The sequence below is a fragment of the Octopus sinensis genome, linkage group LG28 (genome assembly GCF_006345805.1).
Source record: "Octopus sinensis linkage group LG28, ASM634580v1, whole genome shotgun sequence".
Classification (NCBI taxonomy): domain Eukaryota; kingdom Metazoa; phylum Mollusca; class Cephalopoda; order Octopoda; family Octopodidae; genus Octopus; species Octopus sinensis.
The window spans coordinates 12240300-12263495 of NC_043024.1; the positions used below are offsets into that span (position 1 = coordinate 12240300).

At 37.5% G+C, this 23196-nt stretch overlaps 3 protein-coding genes across 6 annotated transcripts in view; all 3 read right to left on the reverse strand.

The window, feature by feature from the left end:
* On the reverse strand, positions 1-14059 carry LOC115225791 (zinc finger protein 665-like). Of its 2 annotated transcripts, XM_036514595.1 has the most exons (3): positions 13718-14059; positions 11476-11721; positions 1-1462 (listed from the first exon to the last, which is right to left on the reverse strand). In XM_036514595.1, the coding sequence occupies exons 2-3, from the start codon at positions 11533-11535 to the stop codon at positions 167-169; spliced, it is 1356 nt and encodes a 451-aa protein (XP_036370488.1). In that variant the 5' UTR covers positions 11536-11721; positions 13718-14059; the 3' UTR covers positions 1-166. The 2 variants fall into 2 exon arrangements, with proteins under 2 accessions (XP_036370488.1, XP_029652608.1); XM_029796748.2 differs by lacking the exons at positions 11476-11721; positions 13718-14059 and adding an exon at positions 5011-5137 and having other exon boundaries at positions 1-1726.
* Positions 9808-21506, reverse strand: LOC115225895 (zinc finger protein 845). 3 transcript variants are annotated; one of them, XM_036514592.1, is made up of 4 exons: positions 21372-21506; positions 17619-18189; positions 17217-17282; positions 9808-11198 (listed from the first exon to the last, which is right to left on the reverse strand). In XM_036514592.1, the coding sequence occupies exons 2-4, from the start codon at positions 17971-17973 to the stop codon at positions 9928-9930; spliced, it is 1692 nt and encodes a 563-aa protein (XP_036370485.1). In that variant the 5' UTR covers positions 17974-18189; positions 21372-21506; the 3' UTR covers positions 9808-9927. The 3 variants fall into 3 exon arrangements, with proteins under 3 accessions (XP_036370485.1, XP_036370484.1, XP_029652756.2); XM_036514591.1 differs by having other exon boundaries at positions 9808-10167; positions 10252-11198; positions 17217-18189; XM_029796896.2 differs by having other exon boundaries at positions 17217-18189; positions 21372-21505.
* LOC115225787 (zinc finger protein 728-like) overlaps positions 13719-23196 on the reverse strand; it is a 17519-nt gene continuing 8041 nt past the window's right edge. Inside the window, exon 3 of the transcript XR_005004157.1 lies at positions 13719-13729. The gene's annotated coding sequence lies outside the window, so the exon portion shown is untranslated. The remainder of the gene's footprint in view (positions 13730-23196) is intronic.

A 23196-nucleotide genomic window follows, 5' to 3' on the forward strand; every position in this document is an offset into this window, starting at 1 on the left:
AATCCATAATTCAACGTGGCAGTTTGCTGCAAAGTCTCTTAGAGTAAAATAGATGCCTCCTAGCATCCATGAAAATCATCATCACCATTTTCATATACACTTTCCCATGCTTGCATTGGTCGGACAAAGCTTATTATTGGCTGATTTTGCACATCTGTCAATAATATCACCTCTCTTCTGTATGAATGGATCTGTGTCTAGTTAAGTCTTTCATTTGACAATATGATTTTCCACAGATATCACAGTGATATGGTTTGTCTCCTGTATGAATGCGTTTGTGATTAGTTAAGTTACTTGCTACAGTAAATGATTTACCACAGATATCACAGGTATAGGGTTTCTCCCCTGTGTGAATGCGTTTATGATTTGTTAAGTTACATCTAACAGAAAATGACTTACCACAGACATCACAGTGATATGGTGTCTCTCCTGTATGAATATACCTATGCCTAGTTGAGTTACTCTTCAAAGAGAATGACTTACCACAGATATCACAGGGATATGGTTTCTCTCCTGTATGAATATATTTGTGTTTTCTTAAATTACTTCTGACAGAAAATGATTTACCACAGACATCACACGGATATGGTTTCTCTCCTGTATGAATGCGAATGTGATTAGTTAAGCTACTATTGGCGAAGAATGATTTGCCACAGATATCACAGCGATATAGCTTTGCTTCTTCATGATTCTCTTTGTGACTACGGAGGAGATTTTTATCAGAGAAAAATTTACCACAGATGTTACAGTAACAACGTTTCTCTCCAACATGAGTCAGTTTGTGCTGAGTTAAATCTCCCTTTAAGGAAAACAATTCATCACACATATCACAGTGATAAGGTTTCCCTCCTGTGTGAGCATACTCGTGTGCAGTTAAGTACCATTTTTGAGAAAATCCTTCACCACAGATACTACAGTGATATGGTTTCTCTCCTGTATGAATATATTTATGCGTAGTTAAGTGACTGTTTTGAGAAAATGATTCACCACAGAAGTTACAGTGAAACGGCTTTTCTCCAGTATGGGTCCGTATATGTTTAGCTAAAATATATGTCTGAGAGAATGATTTATCACAGAAATCACATTTATATGGTTTTTCTCCTGTATGGCTTTTTATGTGTCTTGTTAAGTGAATAATCTGAGAGAATGATATACCACAGATATCACAGCGATATGGTTTCTCTCCTGTATGAATACGTTTGTGTTTAGTTAAGGTACTTCCATCGGAGAATGAATTACCACAGATATCACAATGATGTGGTTTCTCTCCTGTATGAATATAGTTGTGTCTAACTAAATGATGTTTATGAGAAAATGATTTACCACAAATTCCACAGCTATATGGCTTTTCTCCAGTATGGGAATATTTGTGTGAATTTAAACTATCTGCACGCGAAAATGATTTACCACAGACATCACAGTTATGGGAATTAATGCATTTGTGAGTGGTGAGTGTAACGGCCTTACAAAATGACCTTTTACACATATCACAGTTGTAGGATTTTTCTAATACTTTTGGCATGTCTCAGGGAAAAGATGGACTCCGTTGGAGTTTCTCACATAAATTTCCAAGTGATTTTCTTCTTTTACCAGATTAACCAGAATTCACCATGGATTTATACAAACAAGGTTAAAAGTTATAACTGTTCTGTACATCTTTTCTCTTAGTCATTATAAGATAATAACAATGATGTGGCTGAAGTTAATTCTGTTCTGCCAATGTCATCTGAAATAAAAAACAGAATAAGATATAAGGGACACTTAAGAAGTTAGGATTCAACAGTAGAAATTTTACAATGTTCTTCTTGATAAAATGTAAACAAAACTCTTTACATGAATGACTCAACTTATCCAAAGTATCTATATTTATGATAAGAGATAGATGTGTGTGTGTATATATATGTAAAGGTAAGATCCAAGGATCAAGGTATAGGAAGTTGGTAAGCTTCAAGCAGTCTGTAGAAAATATAAAAGACAACTTTCAGAAACAATAGTGCTTTATTGACGTAGAAAGTTCAATAAGCTGAATAAAAGTTATTTTATAGTTCATGGTTAGCAGCTGGGGTTGCTGTGTATGTGAATAAAAATCCAAATTTAGGAAATGAAGTGAATAAAATCCAGGCTACATGTTTCATTGCTAGCAGAATCTCACATGTAGTAATTGCCCAAATATAATCTAATGAAGTTTGCATTGTAATCAAGGGGCCCTATATTAACTCACAGGAGATAAGGTATCTTTGGTCCGACAAGTAGCTGGGGGGTTACCCCTCATTTGGGAAATTATTACTTCTGATGTTCTGCTAGCTATGAAAATATATGTGTCCTGAATTTTGGATACATATGTATATATATACATACATACATACACACAAGGGTTGGATAAAATAATGGAAATACCTTAAAATTTCAAACAAATTCATTTTAATAGGGAGTAGGACTGCCTTTGGCAGTAATTACAGCTTGAATTATACAAGGTATGGACTTGTACAAAGTTTGAATTGTTTTCAAAGGAATTTTTGTCCATTCTTCAACTAAAACAGTCTCCAGTTCTTGTAGAGATGATGGTGGAGGATATCGACTCCTTACTTGTTTTTCTAAAATACACCATAAATGTTCAATAATTTAATATTTGGGGACTGTGGTGGCCTGATAACCTATGGGTTCTCTAGGTGGTCATTAAGCTCTGCAGTAATTTTGTGATCCTTTCTAACAATTCGGGTAGGAATCCGACAGACCCTATCTGAAAGTTTTGGTTTTCTTCTGGAGTTTTGTTTCAATAAGGTTTTTACCCTCTTTGTCAAAGGCTGTCATTACTTTTGAGATAATACTTCTTGCTACACCAAACATTTCTGCTGTTTTCGTTAAGCTAGCACCTGCCATATGAGCACCAACAATCTGACCTCTTTGAAAGTCCGATAGATCTGTCATTTTCATGAATTTTAATTACCTTTTTCTGATGAAAACAGCAATTTTAGCAAAACATATTAAGCAATACTAATAATAGATCAAAAAACATGAAAATAAACAAGCTTTTGATGTTTTTATAGAGACTCCAAATTTATGATGCTAGGTGTTTCCATTATTTTGCCCAACCCCTGTATGTATAAATTTGAGTAATGTTTCTCTGTCTGTTACATTATGTTCATTAACTCCTCCTAAATCATTAGTGCATGGACAACAAAACGCAAACCAGCAACTCCCCTAATCCCAGGCAATGTCTTTAGAGGATCTATTTTTTTAAGGGCCCCACTGATCCCCCACCCACTATTTTTACTGCAACTAAGTACATGGCATTGGCGACCAAACCAGAGCAATAACAATGATTTTTATACCATTAACTCCTAGGGAGTATCACAAGGAGGTTCAATTTCTGAAGGGCTGCTTAAATGGGGACCCACTGATCCGTTTACCTCGCTCCTTCACTTATTTATTAAACTATGATCAGCATCAGTGCTGAACACATTTGCAGAAATATATTTTATTACACAAGGGTAGAGGACTATGAAGCTGCCCAACTGTGGGGCCTGAAGGCCTCAAAGGTGCTCTCCACAGGAGATAGCTTGAACGCTGCCCAAAGGGCGGTTTCAGAACTAGTATATATTTATATACATACATACATATATATATACACACACACATATAAACAGTCATACCTATTTCTTTACTGCCCACAAGGGGCTAAACATAGAGGGGACAAACAAGGACAAAGGGATTAAGTCGATTACATCGACCCCAGTGCGAAACTGGTACTTTATTTATCGACTCCGACGGGATGAAAGGCAAAGTCAACCTTGGCAGAACATAAACATACATATATATATATGAAGTTCGGTTTATAGGAAAGATATAGGAGAACAATTAGAAGGTAGCCAGATGTCACATAAGTGTCCTAGGAATGAGTGATCACACTAGTGTGGAAATTATTAATTCCAGGGAGAAGTGACACATATTTTGGAGAAGATAGGAAAAGCTGAAAATGGAGACAAACGCTCAAGATGAAGTTGATTCATATCTTCGTATCACCGACATATGTTTCGACGGCTGCATTCAAAATAAATTTCAAGTTGCCTTTTGTAGATGTATGTCAGTTGGTATGTGAGCGCCCGACAATTTGTCTCTTTGTCCACATTAAATTACAACGTTATCGTAATCTACACGCTCTGAATGATATATATGTAGAAATTTCATTAAAAAATACTAATTTCTCTGGAAGTTATGAGGAAACAAAACCCGATTCGTGTAAACTTCCCGAAACTCCTTTGTCCCGCTCGGAAATGTTTTCACAAATTCCCATATATTCGTCATCTACACCACCTGAATGGTATTTGTAGAGAATTTCATTTTGAAAATAATTTATTTTTCAGTAAATGACGAAGGATCAAAGCTGGGGTGGGCACACATATGTAGGTGTACCAAAGTAGCATCACATTCATAAATTACTTGAATAAAAGGCGGTTTTAGGTTTCAAATACACATATAAGCATATCTGGGATCCGACAGTGCGGCCCAGGTACAAGAGTTGTAGGGTTTTGAGGAATGAGGAACCGTCTTTTAACAACTGTTGGTCTTCGGTCTACTCTGACAAGGATCGGTAGCACCTGTTAGGGTCCAATCAATGGGATAACTAGCACGTGAAGCCCTGGGAGTAGTAATGGGTCCTTAGTTCTCTTTAGTACTTACTTTTAGAAGGTAAACTCGTATAAAAACAAAAACCTGAAGTGGTGTTTGTTTCTGTATTGTACCCTTGGTTTTATAGCTGACTGCGCCAAAAAGTGGGCGCTGTGCAACAGGCACAGAGAAGTCTTGGACTTAATGAGTTTCAGAAATGGTTAGGGACCCTAATTCGGTCGCGAGTTGACTTCCACCAAATCCGAATTCCTTTGGAAAGGTTTTGGGGCGATCTTTGCACCAGAGATCGTTAAACAGTCTTCCCCAAACGATACAGTAAATAAATACAGAATGGCAGGTAAACATGTATTAGAAAACAGTAGATAAATATGATTACTTTACCATGTGATTATGTTTCATCGGAAACGGATTTTCTCTCCGATGAATCGGATGAAAATAAAGACATTCGCCTGGCGACCCACCGCGACGGCATCAAGTGGCCAATATCCGTTTGCGCATGCGTATCACGAAATACAAGGCTAACGAATGTGAATTGACTGCAGCAGTCTCGCTGGTCCAACGGATCGAAGAGCTCCAATCGAACAAATTCATCCCCAGGACTTATTGATTGTATGTGTTTGACGAACCTCTATGTTACAGGGACATAAAGAAACAAGCACCGTTTGTTAAGAGGTGTAGGGAGACAAACACACATATATACCTTTCGGCTGTTTCAGTCATTACAGTGCGGCCATACTGGGGCATAGCTTTGATTTTTTTTTTTATCAAATGAATCAACCTCAATACTTCTTTTTTAAGCCTGGTTTTTATTCTATCGATCTCTTCCCAACACTGGTTGTCAAGTAGGGGTGGGGGAACAAACATAGACGTGTATACATACATATATACAACAGTCTTCTTTCAGTTTCCATATAGCAAATTCACTGTCAAGCTTTTGCTCAGCCCCAGGATATAGTAGAAGACACTTGCCCAAGGTGCCCTGCAGTAGGAGAGAACCTGGAACCATGTAGTTGGAAAGCAGGCTTCTTCCCACACAGCCATGCCTGCACCTATAGCCACGTATGACATATCTTCTTTCAGTTTCCGTCTAACAAATCCACACGAGTATTTTGTTGTCCCAGGGCTATTAATTGAGAAAGCTATTCAATGAGACGACTACACCTGCATTTTGCATGAAATTTGTCACAGGTAAGTTATCCAAAATGCTAATTACAATTAAGATGACGGAATTTTTTTAAAATCCAGTATTTTTATACTTGGACCACCTCGTTGCCTGGAAGTTGAATAAAAACTGTCTACACCGTTGTTGCTTGGATGGATGTTATGCATTTAAGGCTGGCTATGAATGATATAACACCAATAATTTAAATTTTATTTCACTGCACAAGTAACATTGTGGCTGGTCATGAATTATAAAAGTTCCACAATAAATCAACACAATTTATCATCAACGTCCATTTTCTATATTGGCATGGGTTAGACCAGATGTGCTCAACCCTTTTCTATCTATGGACCCCTTTGATTACTATTTTATTCTGGTGGACCCTTATACCTATTCGATGTTTAAAACTTGTTTTATAGAAATTTCTTTCAAAATTCCTAATTTGTTTTTCACACATTAACTTCTGTAGCTTGAACTATGTAAAATGTTAGAAAAAAAACCCCAGCAGTTTCTTGCAATACCAAAACAAAATATTTTCAGGGGTCCTTAAAATATTATTGTGGATCCTCAATTTACTGTTTTGTTGCATGGTCCCTCGAAAATCTTGTATGGACCTCACTTGAGAACCATTGGGTTAGACAGTTTGACTGGAGGTGGTAAACTCGAGGGCTTCCATGGCCCCTATTTTGTTCTTAGTTTTTGTAACAGTAATAACCTGAAACCTGTGATTTCTGACAGCTACTAGTATTGGTTGTTGTGGATCTTCTTGAAGTAGGGCTGGAATAGATGGTATCAGGTGAAAGTCCATTGTCAAAAGGGTTGAGTTAGCAGGAACCCTATGCTGTTCGTTGGGTATCATATGTAGGTCCTTAGAATTCCTAAGCTTAAAGTTGTTAGTGTCAGCAAGGTTAGAGGTTGTGGAGTAAGAGAGATTATGTATTTTTTGAATATTTAATAGTATTTGTAGTGTTGTGGAAGTTTGTTTTAAGTAGATGAAATTTTACTTGAAGATTGAAAGGGGGAATTATATCAGGTAACTTTCTCATTTCTATTTTTCTTCTCTTAATGTTGGTGTTATTAAAGTTTCTTATTCTGAGGAGTTAGGGTTTTAACTGACATGGTGCAGGAGTGATTTGTGGGGCTGGGCACAGGATTCTCAAGTTGATTTATTATGATTATGCAAAGAAGTTTTAGGGTGTTGAGTTTGGTATATAAAGGATCTTTTCTGAGTATCCACTCCTGGTAAGAGCTTCACTGATTCTGCAAAGAAAGAGGCTTGGAAATGCCATTATGAAAGGCTGCTAAATGAAGAGAATGAGAGTCTTCCAAAAGTTAACCCAACTAAGGGACCAGCTATCCATATCAATAGTACCTTGGTGGATAAATCAATTAAGGATATGAAGATAGGGGAAGCCCCTGGTCCATCAGGAATCACCACTCAGATGCTTACTGCTACAAAGGTAAAGGTGACACCTTAGATAGAAATAATTACAGAGGTATCAAATTGTTGGATCAGGTGATGAAAGTCATGGAGAGGGTCATGGCCCAGTTAATTAGTCTAGATAAGATGCAGTTTGGTTTTGTGCCAGGGAGAAGTACTCTTCTATATTTCTGGTAAGACAGCTGCAGAAGTAGAGAAGTTTCAGGTGTGGAAGCAAGGTCTAAAATCGAAGGACCTTAGAGTTAACCTAGCAAAAACCAGTGTTAGTAAGTAGGAAAGCAGATAAATCACAAATACCCTCAGGTAGATGACCCTGCTCAGTCTGTAGGAAAGGTGTAGGTAGAAATTCCATAAGATGTACCCAGTGCAAGCAATGGATACATAAAAAGGTCAGCAATATCAGGAAAGTTAACAGGGAAAATAGTTTTTGTGTGGTAGGTGCACAGGTACAATTAACACTAAAAACGTGCAGAAAATAGACTCCATCAAATGCCAAGGGGGGAAACTGGAAGAATCAGGTCATCAAGAATGAAATATTCTATTTTCAACTGAAACTTTATTTTATCTCAACAAAAAGTAATGCACCTAAATTATCAACACAATTTTACCATTTTATTGGTAGCTTATTTATGCTAGCAGTGAAGAATTCTAGAGGGCAAGAGGTGACACAAAATGTTTCCTTGCAAAAAATTGTCTAATGCCTGGAAAATGTGTCCGACAAATGGGAACAGGAAACTCTGAGTAACAGTTTAGTGTGCAGCTTTATTAAAGCATATTACTCTACCTCCAGGATTCAAGTATTATTTTTTCCACCTTGTTTCATGTCTATGTGCTTACACTGGTATATATATATATATATATACATATACAGTATGTAATAACAAAATATTTTCTTTCATGATTTCGATATTTATTTTGAATATAACAGAACAACCTTCTGAGAATATATTTCTCACCTACAGACCAACAATGTCCCATGAATCTAAAGTATATTTTGTCCTTTTTGGAAAATATCAGATGGAGTATATGTCAGTATTATAAAAGTCAGTGATTCTTTTGTTTGTATGAAGAAATAGTTGATAGTTTCCGTTACCTAGGTGACCAAGTCAGCAGTGGGGGCGGGTGTGCTGAAAGTGTAACTGCTAGAGTAAGAATAGCTTGGGCAAAGTTCAGAGAGCTCTTACCTCTGCTGGTGACAAAAGGCCTCTCGCACAGAGTGAAAGGCAGACTGTATGATGCGTGTGTACAAACAGCCATGCTACATGGCAGTGAAACATGGGCCGTGACTGCTGAGGATTTGCGTAAGCTCGCAAGAAATGAAGCCAGTATGCTCCGATGGATGTGTAATGTCAGTACTCACACTCGGCAGAGTGTAAGTACCTTGAGAGAAAAGCTGGACCTAAGAAGCATCAGTTGTGGTGTGCAAGAGAGACGTTCGTGCTGGTATGGTCATGTGGCGAGAATGGATGAAGATAGTTGTGTGAAAAAGTGCCACACCCTAGCGGTTGAGGGAACCTGTGGAAGAGGCAGACCCAGGAAAACCTGGGACGAGGTGGTGAAGCACGACCTTCGAACTTTAGGTCTCACTGAGGAAATGACTAGAGACCGAGTCCTCTGGAAGTGTGCTGTGCGCGAGAAGACCCGGCAGGATAAGTGAGTCCATAACCCGTGGCCTTCTACATGGGATGGAGCCAGCCTATGTATGCATACCTTCCCTTCTTGGGACACAAAATTCTACTTGTGAAGACCTGTTGAGGCAAGTGAGGATCAGAATCGAAATCGATCAATGGAAATTGCAGATGTGTTACCAGTGCCGGTGGCATGTCGAAACTCTACTTGTGAAGATCCGTTGAGGCAAGTGAGGATCAGAATGGAAATCGATCAATGGAAATTGCAGATGTGTTACCAGTGCCGGTGGCATGTAAGAGAACCTTCCGTTTCGCGACCGTTGCCAGCACTGCCCCGTTTCGTGTCCGTTGCCAGCCTCGCCTGGCCCTCGTGCCGGTGGCACATAAAAAGCACCATCCGTTCGTGGCCGTTTGCCAGCTCTGTCTGGCACCTGTGCGGGTGGCACGTAAAAAGCACCCACTACACTCACGGAGTGGTTGGCGTTAGGAAGGGCATCCAGCCGTAGAAACACTGCCAGATTTGACTGGGCCTGATGAAGCCTTCTGGCTTCACAGACCCCAGTAGAACCGTCCAACCCATGCTAGCATGGAAAACGGACGCTAAACGACGATGATGATGAAGACTCTGTTAAAGATGTTAATTTTATTACATAAATTGACTTTGAAACAATGGTTTGCCCCATATACTACAGAGACATAGCTTTCTTTAATGAAGTGCTGCCATCAGAGAATGAGTTACCACAAATGTCACAGTGACTTGGATGCATTTGTGAGCAGTTAGGATGATTATGTACTCATTCCAGTGAGTAAAGTAGAGAAATTTTGCTAGTAATCTTATTTAGAGCAAATATTTCACTATAATTCCTCACAGATTTACATAAGTGTCTGTTCAGTATAACATATACTTTTGATAATCAATATTGACGATGTGTCTGAAGTTTGTTACCATACTATTTTATTATCTGTGTATATAATGTATGTTTACATATTAGTTTCATAGAATGAGTTGTGACATCAATACAAATGTACAGTTAATTGAGAGGGTATTACAAAAACCATCAGTAATATTACTTCTCTCCTGTATGAACGGATTTGTGTTTAGTTAAGTCCTTGATCTCAGAGAATGTCTTATCACAGGTATCACACTCATATGGCTTCTCTCCAGTATGAATAGACATATGTTTCTTTAAGTTATTTGTTGTAAGAAATGATTTACCACAGATATAACAGCGATGTGGTTTCTCTCCTCTGTGAATTCGTTTGTGTTGTTTTAAGGTACTTCCTAGAGAGAATGATTTACCACAGATGTCGCACTGATAGGGTTTGTGTCTAGTATGAATGCGTCCATGATTAGTTAAAGTAGACTTTATAGAAAATGATTTGCCACAGATATCACACTGATATGGTTTCTCTCCCGTATGAATAGATGTGTGTTCAGTTAAGCTTTCTTTTTCACAGAATGTGTCACCACAAATCTCACAGCGATATGGTTTTGTTGTTTCGTGAATCTGCTTGTGCCTACTTAAGTTACTTTTATCAGAGAATGTCTTATCACAGACATTACAGTGAAATGGTTTTTCTCCAGTATGGGTCCGTACATGGTTAATAAGAATAAATTTTTGTGAGAATGATTTATCACAAAAATCACATTTATATGGTTTTTCTCCTGTATGGCTTTTTATATGCCTAGTTAAGTAAATAAGCTGAGGAAAAGATTTCCCACAGGTCACACAATGATATGGTTTCTCTCCTGTATGAACGTGTTTGTGCTGTTGTAAGACGCTTTTCACAGAAAATGATTTACCACAAATCTCACAGTGATATGGTTTCTCTCCTGTATGAATGCGTTTGTGATTAGTTAAGCTACCTTTTACAGTAAATGAATTCCCACAGATATCACAGGTATAGGGTTTCTCTCCTCTATGACGGCGTTTGTGATTGGCTAAGTAAGTGCTTACAGAGAATGATTTACCACAGATATCGCAGTGATACGCTTTCTCTTCTCCATGAATCTCTTTGTGATTACGTAAGCTACTTTTATCAGAGAATGATTTGCCACAGACATCACAGTGATGTGGTTTTTCTCCAGTATGGGTCCGTACATGTTTAGCTAAAATATATGCTTGAGAGAATGATTTATCACAGAAATCACATTTAAATGGTTTTTCTCCTGTATGACTTTTTATGTGTCTAGTTAAGTGAATAATTTGAGGGAAGGATTTACCACAGATAACACAGCAATATGGTTTCTCCCCTGTATGAATGCGTTTGTGTTTAGTTAAGGTACTTCCATCGGAGAATGAATTACCACAGATATCACAATGATGTGGTTTCTCACCTGTGTGAACATAGTTGTGTCTAACTAAATGATGTTTATAAGAAAACGATTTACCACAGATTTTACAGCTATGTGGCTTTTCTCCAGTATGAATATATTTGTGTGAAGCCAAACTGTCTGCACGAGAAAACGACATCCCACACATATCACAGTGATATGGTTTCTCTCCGGTATGAATGCGTTGATGTGTAGTTAAGGTGTTCTTATCAAAGAAGGATTTACCACAAACATCACAATGACAGGGACTCACACATTTGTGAGTGGTGAGTGTCACGGCCTTAGAAAATGACTTTTTACACACATCACACTTGTATAGCTTTTTTTTCTCTTTTGCCATGTCTCTCAGAACAGAGTGACTCCTTAAAATTTCTTGAAATTTTCTTCTTCCAAAATTTCACCAGAGGTTTACACAAACAAGGTCATATCTTCTGTGAAACATCCTCTTTCTTAAGCCTTTAGAAGATAATAATGATGATTTAAGCCTGAAGTTAAGAATTCATTTCTGCCAAGGTCGTCAAATGCTCTGAAACAAAAGAGAGACAGAAGATAACAAAAATATGGTTAACATTAAACTGTGGATATTCTCTAACTTTCTACATTAGTTTCAAATATTGGCACAAGGCCAGCAATTTCAGGGGAGGGTGTAAGTTGATTATATTGATCCCAGTGTTCAACTGGCCCTCATGCTAGTGGCACGTAAAAAGCACCCACTACACTCTTGTAAGAGCATCCAGCTTGCCAGATCAGACTGGAGCCTGGTGTAGCCTCCTGGCATGCCAGTCCTCAGTCAAACCGTCCAACCCATGCCAGCATGGAAAGCAGACGTTAAACGGTGATAATGATGATATATAATATATTGCTATACCATAGAAAGTTTCGGTAAACTTTGTCACTCACTCTCTCTCTCTCTCTTTGTTTCTTTCTCTACAATTTCGGAAAATTGCAAAGGGAAACTGTTAGTGTTTCAAATCTATTCTGCAACCTGGGATTATTATTATATCCAGTGATTCTATCAAAAGATAATTTTGTTTTAATATACTTGTTTTATACACAAACTGTTTTTTTTTTTTTTTTTTTTTTTTAGATTATCTTTCTTTATCTCTCCACTGACTTCAGTACCACTCTAACTTCTATAAAGCATAACTAGATTTCTGTAGCCCCTGACTTTGGAAATATGGAAATTTTCTACGAATGTGTAATATCATGTAGATTCCGAATATACAAAATTTTGGGAGGAGGTGGGGGATTTCGAAAAATTCACCGGAGTCCACTTCAATTTGCCTTAACTTTCAAGATAATGGATATTTTTTAATGATATTCTCTACAAATATACCTCGGACTATGTAGATTCCAAAGAGATAGGAATTTGGGGTGAAAGCAATCGGGGGTTATTTTTGAGAACAGTTCATTGCACGATTGTTGCTTCAGTAGAAATCTACGGATGGACAAAAATTTCCAATGATTTCGGGATGGGGGGGGGTCTAGTTTCCAACACACCCTTTTTTTTCCTAACAAAAATAAGGGGTTTGCAGCATATTAGGAGGTCAGGGAATTTGATTCCACGCAAAAAATCAGATTTTTTTTTTCTTGGTGAGAATCGTACGGATGAAAGGAATCAAATAATAACGATTGTTCTTACACTTATATAAAGAACTTTGTACGAAGTGATCCACGGCTGATTGAAGGGAAGTTCTGGCGGTGAGGGGCAACTCCTTCGTCGAGTCCTTTAATGCATTGCATAAAAACATTATTTATCCATTCCTTTATTTATATTTTTAACAAATCAAGTCTCTACACACAATACAACGAAAGTTATAACAATTCTAAAACAGTAGGTCCGTTGTTCCCTGAAAAATAATGCAGCTTCAGGAAAAACTATTGTAGGGGCGAATCAGTGTTGTAAAGGTTCGCATCTTACCCCAGGGGCTGCATCCTGATCATGACCCCCTGACTGATCTTCTGCTCTTTTTAGCCAATTGGATATCGGACACAATTTGTGCATTTAAACCGCCTTCAGAAATTTTTAGTCAAAAGAAATCGACTTTTTATCTCCTTTAAGTGGGGGGGGGGTCGGTCTTTTAGGCCGAACCGCTAGGTTACGAGGACGTAAACACCGGTTTCAAGCGGTGGTGGCGATCAAGCAGAGACAGTAAGACACACACACACACACGTATATGGTACTCACCTATATATTGTCTGTATTTTGTTGGGGAGTTTTTATATGCTTTCGGAAGAGATTGCAGATAGAAAATAAAACCCGAAGCTCTGAAAGAAATAAGGCTTACAGACGTGTAAGTCTGCCAGTCTCACTTATTCCAGCCATAAAACAACATCTAACCCCTAAATATGAGGGGTCAGATGGGGTGTTTGAACCAGAATCCCGCCAACCGCAGTCATTACGTATCAAAACAAAGACTGGAATACGAGATAACATTTTAATTTAATGGTGCATATTACAGTCTTTGTTTTAATAAAGTAAATATATATTAAGAAACTGTAGATAAATACGATTACTTTACCATGAATATAAGCTTCATACGAAGTAGACTCTTCCTCTGATGAACCCGATTGTGATGACTTATTTCTCTGCTCGATCTCGGTGAAATGATACCATAAAGGAAGTATTTATTTACGCATGCGTATGGCGAACTAAACGGTTATACAAATGTAATTATGAACACATAGACGTATAACTACACTTTAGTGCTCCATCAATGTATTTCCTTGCAGCCAGTTAGCAAAGTTGTCAGTATGCTGATCGAAATGTTTAACGGCCTTTCCTGCATCTTTACGTTCTGAGTTCATATTCCGCTGAGGTTGACTCGGCCTCTTCTCTTTTCAGGGTCGATGTAATCTGCTAGTTCCCTTCCCTAAGTTTCTTTAGTAGAAAGTTTTACTTAATAATGTATTTGGGATCTTCGCCTTTTGACCGACAGATTTAAAAAATAATCTTTTGTAACTAAACCCTTTTTTAAAACTGTCGGTCAAAAGGTAAAGATCCAACATAAGATCTGGGTTTAGCTGCTATTTCTAAAATATTCAAGTGCTGGCGTAGTTTTTTGGTAAGTTTGCTTTCCAACCACATGTGCTTCGATTCAGTTCCCACCGTGTAACACCTTGGGCAGCTGTCTTCTATAAATGCATCACAGGACCAAACCATCGTAGTCTTTTCTCTTGCATTCTACACCTGGTTACTCTTATGCCTAATTTTTCGATAATTATCTTCACACTTTGTCATTAATGCACACTTGCAGTGGTTAAGGTGTCTATCAGAATGTGCTGAGGTAAACAGATGCGATAGGCAAGTGGATGCCTTCCAAGTAAATAATGAAATGACATCGATTTATAGTTTAAATAATTTATTTACGGGACTTGCACTTGCTGTTGGTATATACAATTTTCCACTACATCAATTTGTTGCTAACTGCTTCGAGCTGGAGAAGAATTTCGACATATCTGTGTGTGTTGTTCATCGGAGAAAATACTGGTCGGCTGGGTCCCAGGTTTTTTCTACCTGTCCCTTTGCTGACCACGGTATTTATAACAGCCGTGGCAGCTAGAAAGACAGACATACTGCAGGAGAGATTGTGTCTAAATAGGTCAGCTCCTGTCCATTTGAAATTCGCCTGACATGGCTGAGGTCGTAGGTCAAAGGGAGACGATTTATAATTTTTTGACATGACAAAGAAAATTCTTTCGCGCCTGTTTGGTCAGTGGTGGCTCAGACGAGCGAGAATTCTTACATTTGGTTTCGAATCTAAGCTTGGAGAAAGGAAGTGTTAGTTTTTACACACTGATGTTGCACATCCATCAGAGCTTGACCCTGCTTGAGATTTGAAATCAAATCCACCGACTTGTTGCTTGTCAAAACGAGTGGGAAATCTACACTAGATGATTGATGAGGAAACACTCCAGCCCTTAGGACCTGTGCTGGTCCTTTAAGGTTTGATCTACATTACTGACCATAGTCTATATAACAGAATGTTGTCTCTTCCTCTTATGTGTCAACCAGACCAAGGCGCAACAACCGCTTTTGCATCAGCCTTTACCAAGAGCAGCACTTGCCTTCTCTTGACATGCGAAGAGAGGCTTTCGACCGTAAGAAAAGCGATACCGCATTTTTCTTTTATTCCTTTCTAGTCAGCACCATGACTACCTTACTCTTTCTCTCTCTACTGACAGACAACCTTTTTCTACATATCAACACCTGAGTCATCCTTATCACTAGAATTGCTACTGTCTCTGTAACAACCTGTCGGGTAAACGAATAAATATATGTAGATAACATTACTTCCTTCTTGGTGTTTATTCTTCAATGTACTCTGGTTACTCCGACGGGAGAACCTGGAAGCGTTACATCTATACGCTACATTTAGTGGGCTACAACGTATCAGATATGGCACACCGCATCCAGCCTGCTACATTTGGTGACCCTGTCAAACAATCACAACCTTCACATCGCCCGGCAATGAATTAGAACTGGAAAATATCTCTCCCGGAACACATCCGTGGTCGACATGGCATTCCAGGCGGCGATTACGTTGAGGATTCCCCCATTTTGGATGCACGACCCCTCTGCAATCAGAGCCCATATCTCACTACTATAGAGGATAGTCATCTGTACACAAGCATCATACAATCTTGCTTTCACTCTGGGAGATAAGCCTTTTGTTTCCAGCAGAAGTAACATTACATGTATAATTACGAACACATAGACGTATAACTACACTTTAGTGCTCCATCAACTTATTTCCTTGCAGCCAGTTGACAAAGTTGTTAGCATGCTGATCAAAATGTCCAACCAACACCTAACCAGATTTGATGAAGAATTATATAGTATAGTCAAGAAAGTGAAGTTCAGGAAGTACCATAGAAGGTGTAATATATACCAACAGAAAATTACTTGTTGACTTCAAGAAAGCTCCAGGGGTACTTGTTCCAGCGGACAAAACAAGTAGCATTTATATTGTTGATATTGAACTGTATAAGTCTATGATTAGGAAGGAATTACGCAGCAGATGTAGACATGCTAGTAAAGATTTATTAAAAAGAATTAACAATACAGGGCCACAAATCATCAGAGATCTGGCTCCTGGCAAACCGTCCAATCCTTGCCTGCATGGAAGGCAGACATTAAATGATGATCATCAACATGATATATGTATTATGTTATGAAAAACTGCTTTCTTTTGTAGTTAATATATTTATTTAAAAAACAAGTGATTTCTGAGAATACATTTCTCACCAATTCATTAACAATGTCACATGTATTTTGTGCCTTTTGTTGAAATATATTAGAATAAGTATGTCGGTATTATAAAAGAATGTTTTATTTTTATCAAAAAATATTAGTGATAAATTAACTGTTCCAGATAAATGGATAGAAAATGTAGTTCTTGAAGGTTCTTATCACCATTATAGATTTTTTTTTTCCACCAGTGACAATATATTTAAATTTATATTAGATAAGTGTCAGAGAATGAGTTGTGATACTGGTTTCAAGTTTTGGCACAAGGCCAGGTATTTCAGGAGAGGTGTTAAGTTGATTATATCGACCCCGGTGTTCAACTGGTACTTATTTTACTGATGAAAGGCAAAAGTGACCTCAGTGGAATTTTAACTCATAATATAAAGAATTAATGGTTATTTTCATCATCATTGTAATTTAATGTCCATCTTTCATGTTGGGTTGGAGAGTTTGTCTGGAGTTGGCAAGCCAGAGGACTGTAACAAGTGCCATTGTCTGTCTTGGAATGATTTTTACAGCTGAATACCTTTCCTAACAGCACACAGGAGATAAGCCATGCATGGACAGTTAATTGACAAAGATTTATTAAACTTAGTTCTTTCTCATATGAATGCATTTGTGTCTAGTTAAGTGAATAATTTGAGAGAATGATTTACCACAGATATCACATTGATATGGTTTCTCCCCTGTATGAATACGTTTGTGTTGTTTTAAGTTACTTTCTACAGAGCATGATTTATCACAGATATCACAATGAAATGGTTTCTCACCTGTGTGAACACGTATGTGACTAGTTAAATTACCCTTTACAGAAAATGATTTACCACAGATATCACATCTATATGGCTTCTCTCCTGTATGACTGCGTAAGTGATTGGTTAAGCAACTACTTACAAAGAAAGATTTACCACAAATATCACAGCGATATGGTTTCTCTCCCACATGAATCTGTTTGTGATTACGTAAGACACATTTATCAGAGAATGATTTACCACAGATATCACAATGATATGGCTTTTCTCCAGTATGGGTCCGTATATGTTTAGCTAAAATATATGTTTGAGAGAATGATTTATCACAGAAATCACATTGATATGGTTTTTCTCCTGTATGGCTTTTTATGTGTCTTGTTAAGTGAATAATCTGAGAAAATGATATGCCACAGTTTTCACAGCGATATGGTTTCTCTCCTGTATGAATGCGTTTGTGTTTAGTTAAAGTACTCCCATCGGAGAACGAGTTACCACAGATATTACAGTGATATGGCTTCTCTCCTGTATGAACATAGTTGTGTCTAACTAAATGATGTTTATGAGAAAATGATTTACCACAAATTCCACAGCTATGTGGTTTTTCTCTTGTATGAGTAAATCGGTGTGAATTTAAACTATCTGCACGAGTAAATGATTTACCACAGACATCACAGTGGTGGGAATTAATGCATTTGTGAGTGGTGAGTGTAACGGCCTTACAAAATGACCTTTTACACATATCACAGTTGTAGGATTTTTCTAATACTTTTGGCATGCCTTTAGGAAAAGAATGACTCCTTCAAATTTCTTAAGTCTCTCACATAAATATTATTTTTTTTTATAAATTATCTTCTTCCACCAGATTAATCACAGTTCACAAAAATTCACGATAGATTCATGCAAACAGGGTTATATCTGTTCTGTATAACATCTTCCCTCTTAGTCTTTAGAAGATAATAACAATTCTGTTCTGTCAATCTCATCCGATGTTCTGAAATAAAGAAAAAACAAAATAAGAGACAGCAAACACTAAAAAAAAGTCATGATTCAACTGTGGAAATTTTACATTTTTATAATGTGATAAATTGTAAATCATTAGAGAGGCTGTTCCAGGGTTCACTGGCCAACATTCCCCAGTTCCCTCTCTATGTTGTGTGGCATACATGCAATCAGCCAGGCTCATTTGCAGTCCATTCTTTGATGCTATCAGTCCACAAACGTCTTTGATAACTCTCTTGTTCATGTATGTATGTATGTATGTATGTATGCATATGTATATATATATATATATATATATATGAACGATATATATATATATATATATATATATATATATATGAACGATATATATATATATATATATATATATATATATATTATATATATATATATATATATGTCTCTCACTGTTATATATTTATTTTTCCACTGTTTATATATATATTTTTTACTGTTTATATGTTTGTACTGTCGTTACCGTCTTGCTTTTTTTTTTACCCCTCTGCGAAAAGATCTCAGAATTTTAATTGATTTGCTTTTCGCGGGAAGGAAGTTTTCTTCGAAGTATACGTCTCGCTTTTATCCTTCGAAACGTTTAGTAGATGAAACCTTAGCGACTGAAGAAGGGGATTTTTCGTTGTGCTTATTGTCCTGTATCTCTCTTTTTTTTGCTTGTCTTGTTCCTTGGTTTGTGTCTATGTGTTTCGTCTCTCTATGTGTTCGACGTCTTTTTGGTGTCCTGTACACATATATGCGTGTATATGTACATGTAGAGGTAGGTACGTACATATATGTTTATATATATGCATATGTTCTATTTTATTAACATATATATATATATATATATATGAACGATATATATATATATATATGTATATATATATATGTATGTATGTATATATATGTATGTATGTATAACAAAACAGTCCAACGAACGGGAACGTGAAACTCAGAGTAACAGGTTTTGTTGAATTTCTGCTACTTTTAAATAAAGTATATATATTTATATATTATATATATATACAAATTGAGATAGGGGTTGTAAATGCAACCATCCATGGGATAACGTATATCCAATATACTGCTAGTGAAGTACCCAACAAAGTTAATACATAAATGTTAATGATTGCGATGCAATCAATTCATTTACTGTATTATATGGGCGAAGGTAATGTATGTATATATATGAAACGCAGAGTAGATGAAACCATGGCGACTGAAGAAGGGGAATTTTCCTTGTGTTATTTGTCCTGTACTCTATCTTTTCGTTGTTTAAGAAAAATGTCCAGTTCCTTGGTTTTATATTTATGTTTTCGTTTCTCATTGTGTTCGACGTTTTTTTGGTGTCCTGTACCCATATATGCATGTAGAGGTAGGTTTGTACATATATGTATGTATATATGCATATGTTTTATTTATTAATTTATATATATATATATACGCTTATGAATTTGTGTTGCATGATTCCTGATGTGAAGTTTTGCGTTGAAACAGATATTGTTGTATTTCGGGATGGTCATTTTTTATGTTCTTCACTCATTTATAACTGTTCTTATTCTAACTCATGTCCATTGCCCATAAATCTTTCATCACACGTCTGTGACCTCCTCAGCGACACTTTCTGTCTTCGTGTGTGCTCTTACTCTGCCTATTCCATTCACAAAGACAGAGTGTAGCCGTGGTGGTCACAGGTGTGTGATACAAAATAGACATTCATCAGAATAAGAACAGTAATAAACGAGGGAAGAACGAATATATAGAAGATGTTTATCTGAGATAAAACAAATGACCATCCCAAAATACAACACACAAACATATATATATAGGGTCATCCCATAAATAATGCAGTTTTTTCAATTGCTTGAACTAAAAGTCGGAGGTAGATATGATTAACAATCTGCATCAACTTGCTTTAAAACCCGGTAGTAATTTTAATTTTTCCTTATTCATAGTGCAAGTTTTAAGGAGTGCAGTTCGATTTCAAGTTAATTTTTCTCAGTGAGAAAGGTGCATATTCGGCATATTTTTCTTTATAAGTTCAATAAAGGCAACAACGGAAATTGCGAGGAATATTAAAGCAGTATATGAGGATCGGTCAGTAAACGTAAGCGAGAACCAGAAATTCCGAGCCTGAAACTACAGCCAAGAAGACAAGCCTTGTCCTAAAAGATCTGCAGAGCTCGACAAGGACGTCCTGCAAACCCTGGTGGAACGAAATCCCATCGTAACTGTTGAAGAAGTAGTAGAGAGGCTTGGATTTGGTCATTCAACTATTCATTGACATCTGTGTGCCATTGGAAAAGTCAGCAAATTGGGTCAATGGGTTCCTCACAAACTTTCCGACTGAATGTTTACTCTTCTTTGCTGTCACGTCTCACAAAGGAACCTTTTGGGGGACCAAACGGAGACTGGCGACGAGAAATGGGTTCTCTAAACGAAAGAATACCGAACTTTGTTTATAAAAAACCCCGCATTATTTATGGGATGACCCTTTATATATATATACACAGACACACGACGGGCTTCTCCCGTTTCCAGGTACCAAATCCACTCAAAAGGCTTTGGTCAGCTCCAGATTATAGAAGACACCTGCCCAGGGTGTCACGCAGTGGGAGCACTCGCCAGGTACGGAAATCAACAGACGTCGCTTAATGTGTTCAACGTTTTATGAATCTGGGGCAGAAGTCATTTTCACTCATTGAACAACATAAAATAAGATTTTGACGGAGATCAGCATCTTGAAGGGTCCAACTGGAGACGACGAAAACGGTGGGTTTTCAGGGATTTCAACAATATATTTTAAAACAATTTGCCTCGTCTTTTTTAGGGGCGTAGTGCAAAAAAAGAAATTGAAAAAGTTCGTCCCGGATGCCCCACGGTGGGATTAAAGAAAGTTATAAATTTTCAAGCGATTCTGAGAGAAAAAAAGAAATTTGAAAAATCCTGTCAAAACAGATAAAATCCAACTCAACTTGGAGACACATTCCAGGCCTCCGCATACTTTAGGAACATGATCACTCCCACAATGTGTGTGTATATATATATATATATATATATATACACACACACGCAATCACCCAAATGATACACATTCGCATAATACAGAAGATCAGTCTAGTTTAGCAAGTAAATATACATATATTATAAAACAGAAGATAAATGTCATTACTTTACCATGAATCTATGCTTCGAACCGAGCAAAGAAATTTATCGATGAACTCGATTATAATAAAAGGAAGGAAAAGCTTCGCTGAGCGATTTCAATGGTTGTCAGCAAGTCAACATGTTTGCGCATGCGCATGAGGAAATAGCAGCAACAGTTTTTTTTTATGACTGAAAGGATTTTTGGAGACAGAAATTTTGAGAGGAAGAAATAAAGTTGGGTCGTCAGAAGGAAAAGATGCAGACGGGATTGGACGGGATACGTTCGTTCCATCCAAATACTTTTACGATCAATAAACACATGTATATATTAAAATGATTCAAATAATAAAATTTAAATCAAGACATTCTATATATATATTTAGATAAAAAGAAAAAACTGGGTGCTATTTAAGAAGAGTGGTCCCGGTGCGCGCACTCGCGTACTCACGCATCCGCACTGGTTTGTCGTGACTAGTCGATCCTACAACGACCACCTATCCTATAACAAATGTTCATACAAAACCGGTTGAAAGTTATTAGAATAACGTAAAACGACGTTTTCAGAGTATGATTGGGGTAACAAAAACAGGTAGGGTGTTATTTATATTTCATTTCTTTAGAAAAAGAAATTTATTTACGTTGTTTAGAAAAAAAATATTTATTTTGTTTTTAAAACCCCCTATTTGTTAAAAAAACCCATCTAAGTTATGATGGGGTACCAAACGTTTATCTAATAACTTCCAACCGAATCTGTATGAACATTTGTTATAGGATAAGTAGTCCTTTTGGATCGACTAATCGCGAGTGCGCGCACCGGACCACTTTTCTTAAATAGTACCAAAAAACTGCGAATGTCAGTGTGTCACACATTTTCAACTTTATTCCTAGACGCTGTGGCCCAACAGGCCAACTCCGAGAGTAAATTAAAAACATTCCGGGCCGAATCAGGACCCGCAATCCTGAAATTTTGAATTCAAGACTTTTCAGTACTGCGTTTTTTTTTTTCCGTGATTTTTGCGACGAATTTTTGGTAAAGAAGAGTGGACCCGACGCGTGCACCCGCACTAATCAGTGGACCCGACGCGTGCACCCGCACTAATCAGTGGACCCGACGCGTGCACCCGCACTAATCAGTGGACCCGACGCGTGCACCCGCACTAATCAGTGGACCCGACGCGCGCACCCGCACTAATCAGTGGACCCGACGCGCGCACCCGCACTCGTGATTAAAAAAAAACCTCCACATGTATAAATATGTGTAAATTGTAAATCGGGGTGGCGAGATTTTCTGTATCCCCTTCATACTGTTGAATCTGCGTTTTGCATTTTTCCAGCAACATTCAAATGAGTTTCTTTGGAGGGAAAAATATGAGAAAATTGGGGATGAATGTTTTCAGAACATTGTAAAACATCTTTCAGAATGGTTCGCTTTTCTTTTATGACTACTTTTGAGTAAGATTTTATTGCAAAATTTGTTTTATTTTCACTTTTCGGATGGAGTCTTACTCATTCGCAAAATCAGCCCTCCCCAGTTTTGCTTCGATTGCTTTCATTTTTGGTGTATCGATACAACCCTGAATTTTGATTATGGTCAACCAATTACTTTATCTCGTAAATAAAAGAATCTGATGTTATTTGGAATTGGAGTTGGGTAATTTTAGCCAATCAACAGACAGCGTGGCATTAGCAGCTTGTTACCATGACAACAGGATGCTGTGTTGTGGTTCGCTTCACGGTTGCCTGTGAAGCACGTTCTTCGATCTTGGTTTTTTACAATTGATTCTTCACAACACAAATTTGAGAGAAAAATGGATGAGGGACGGGCGGAAGTCTTTCCCTGGAGTCGAAGTTACTG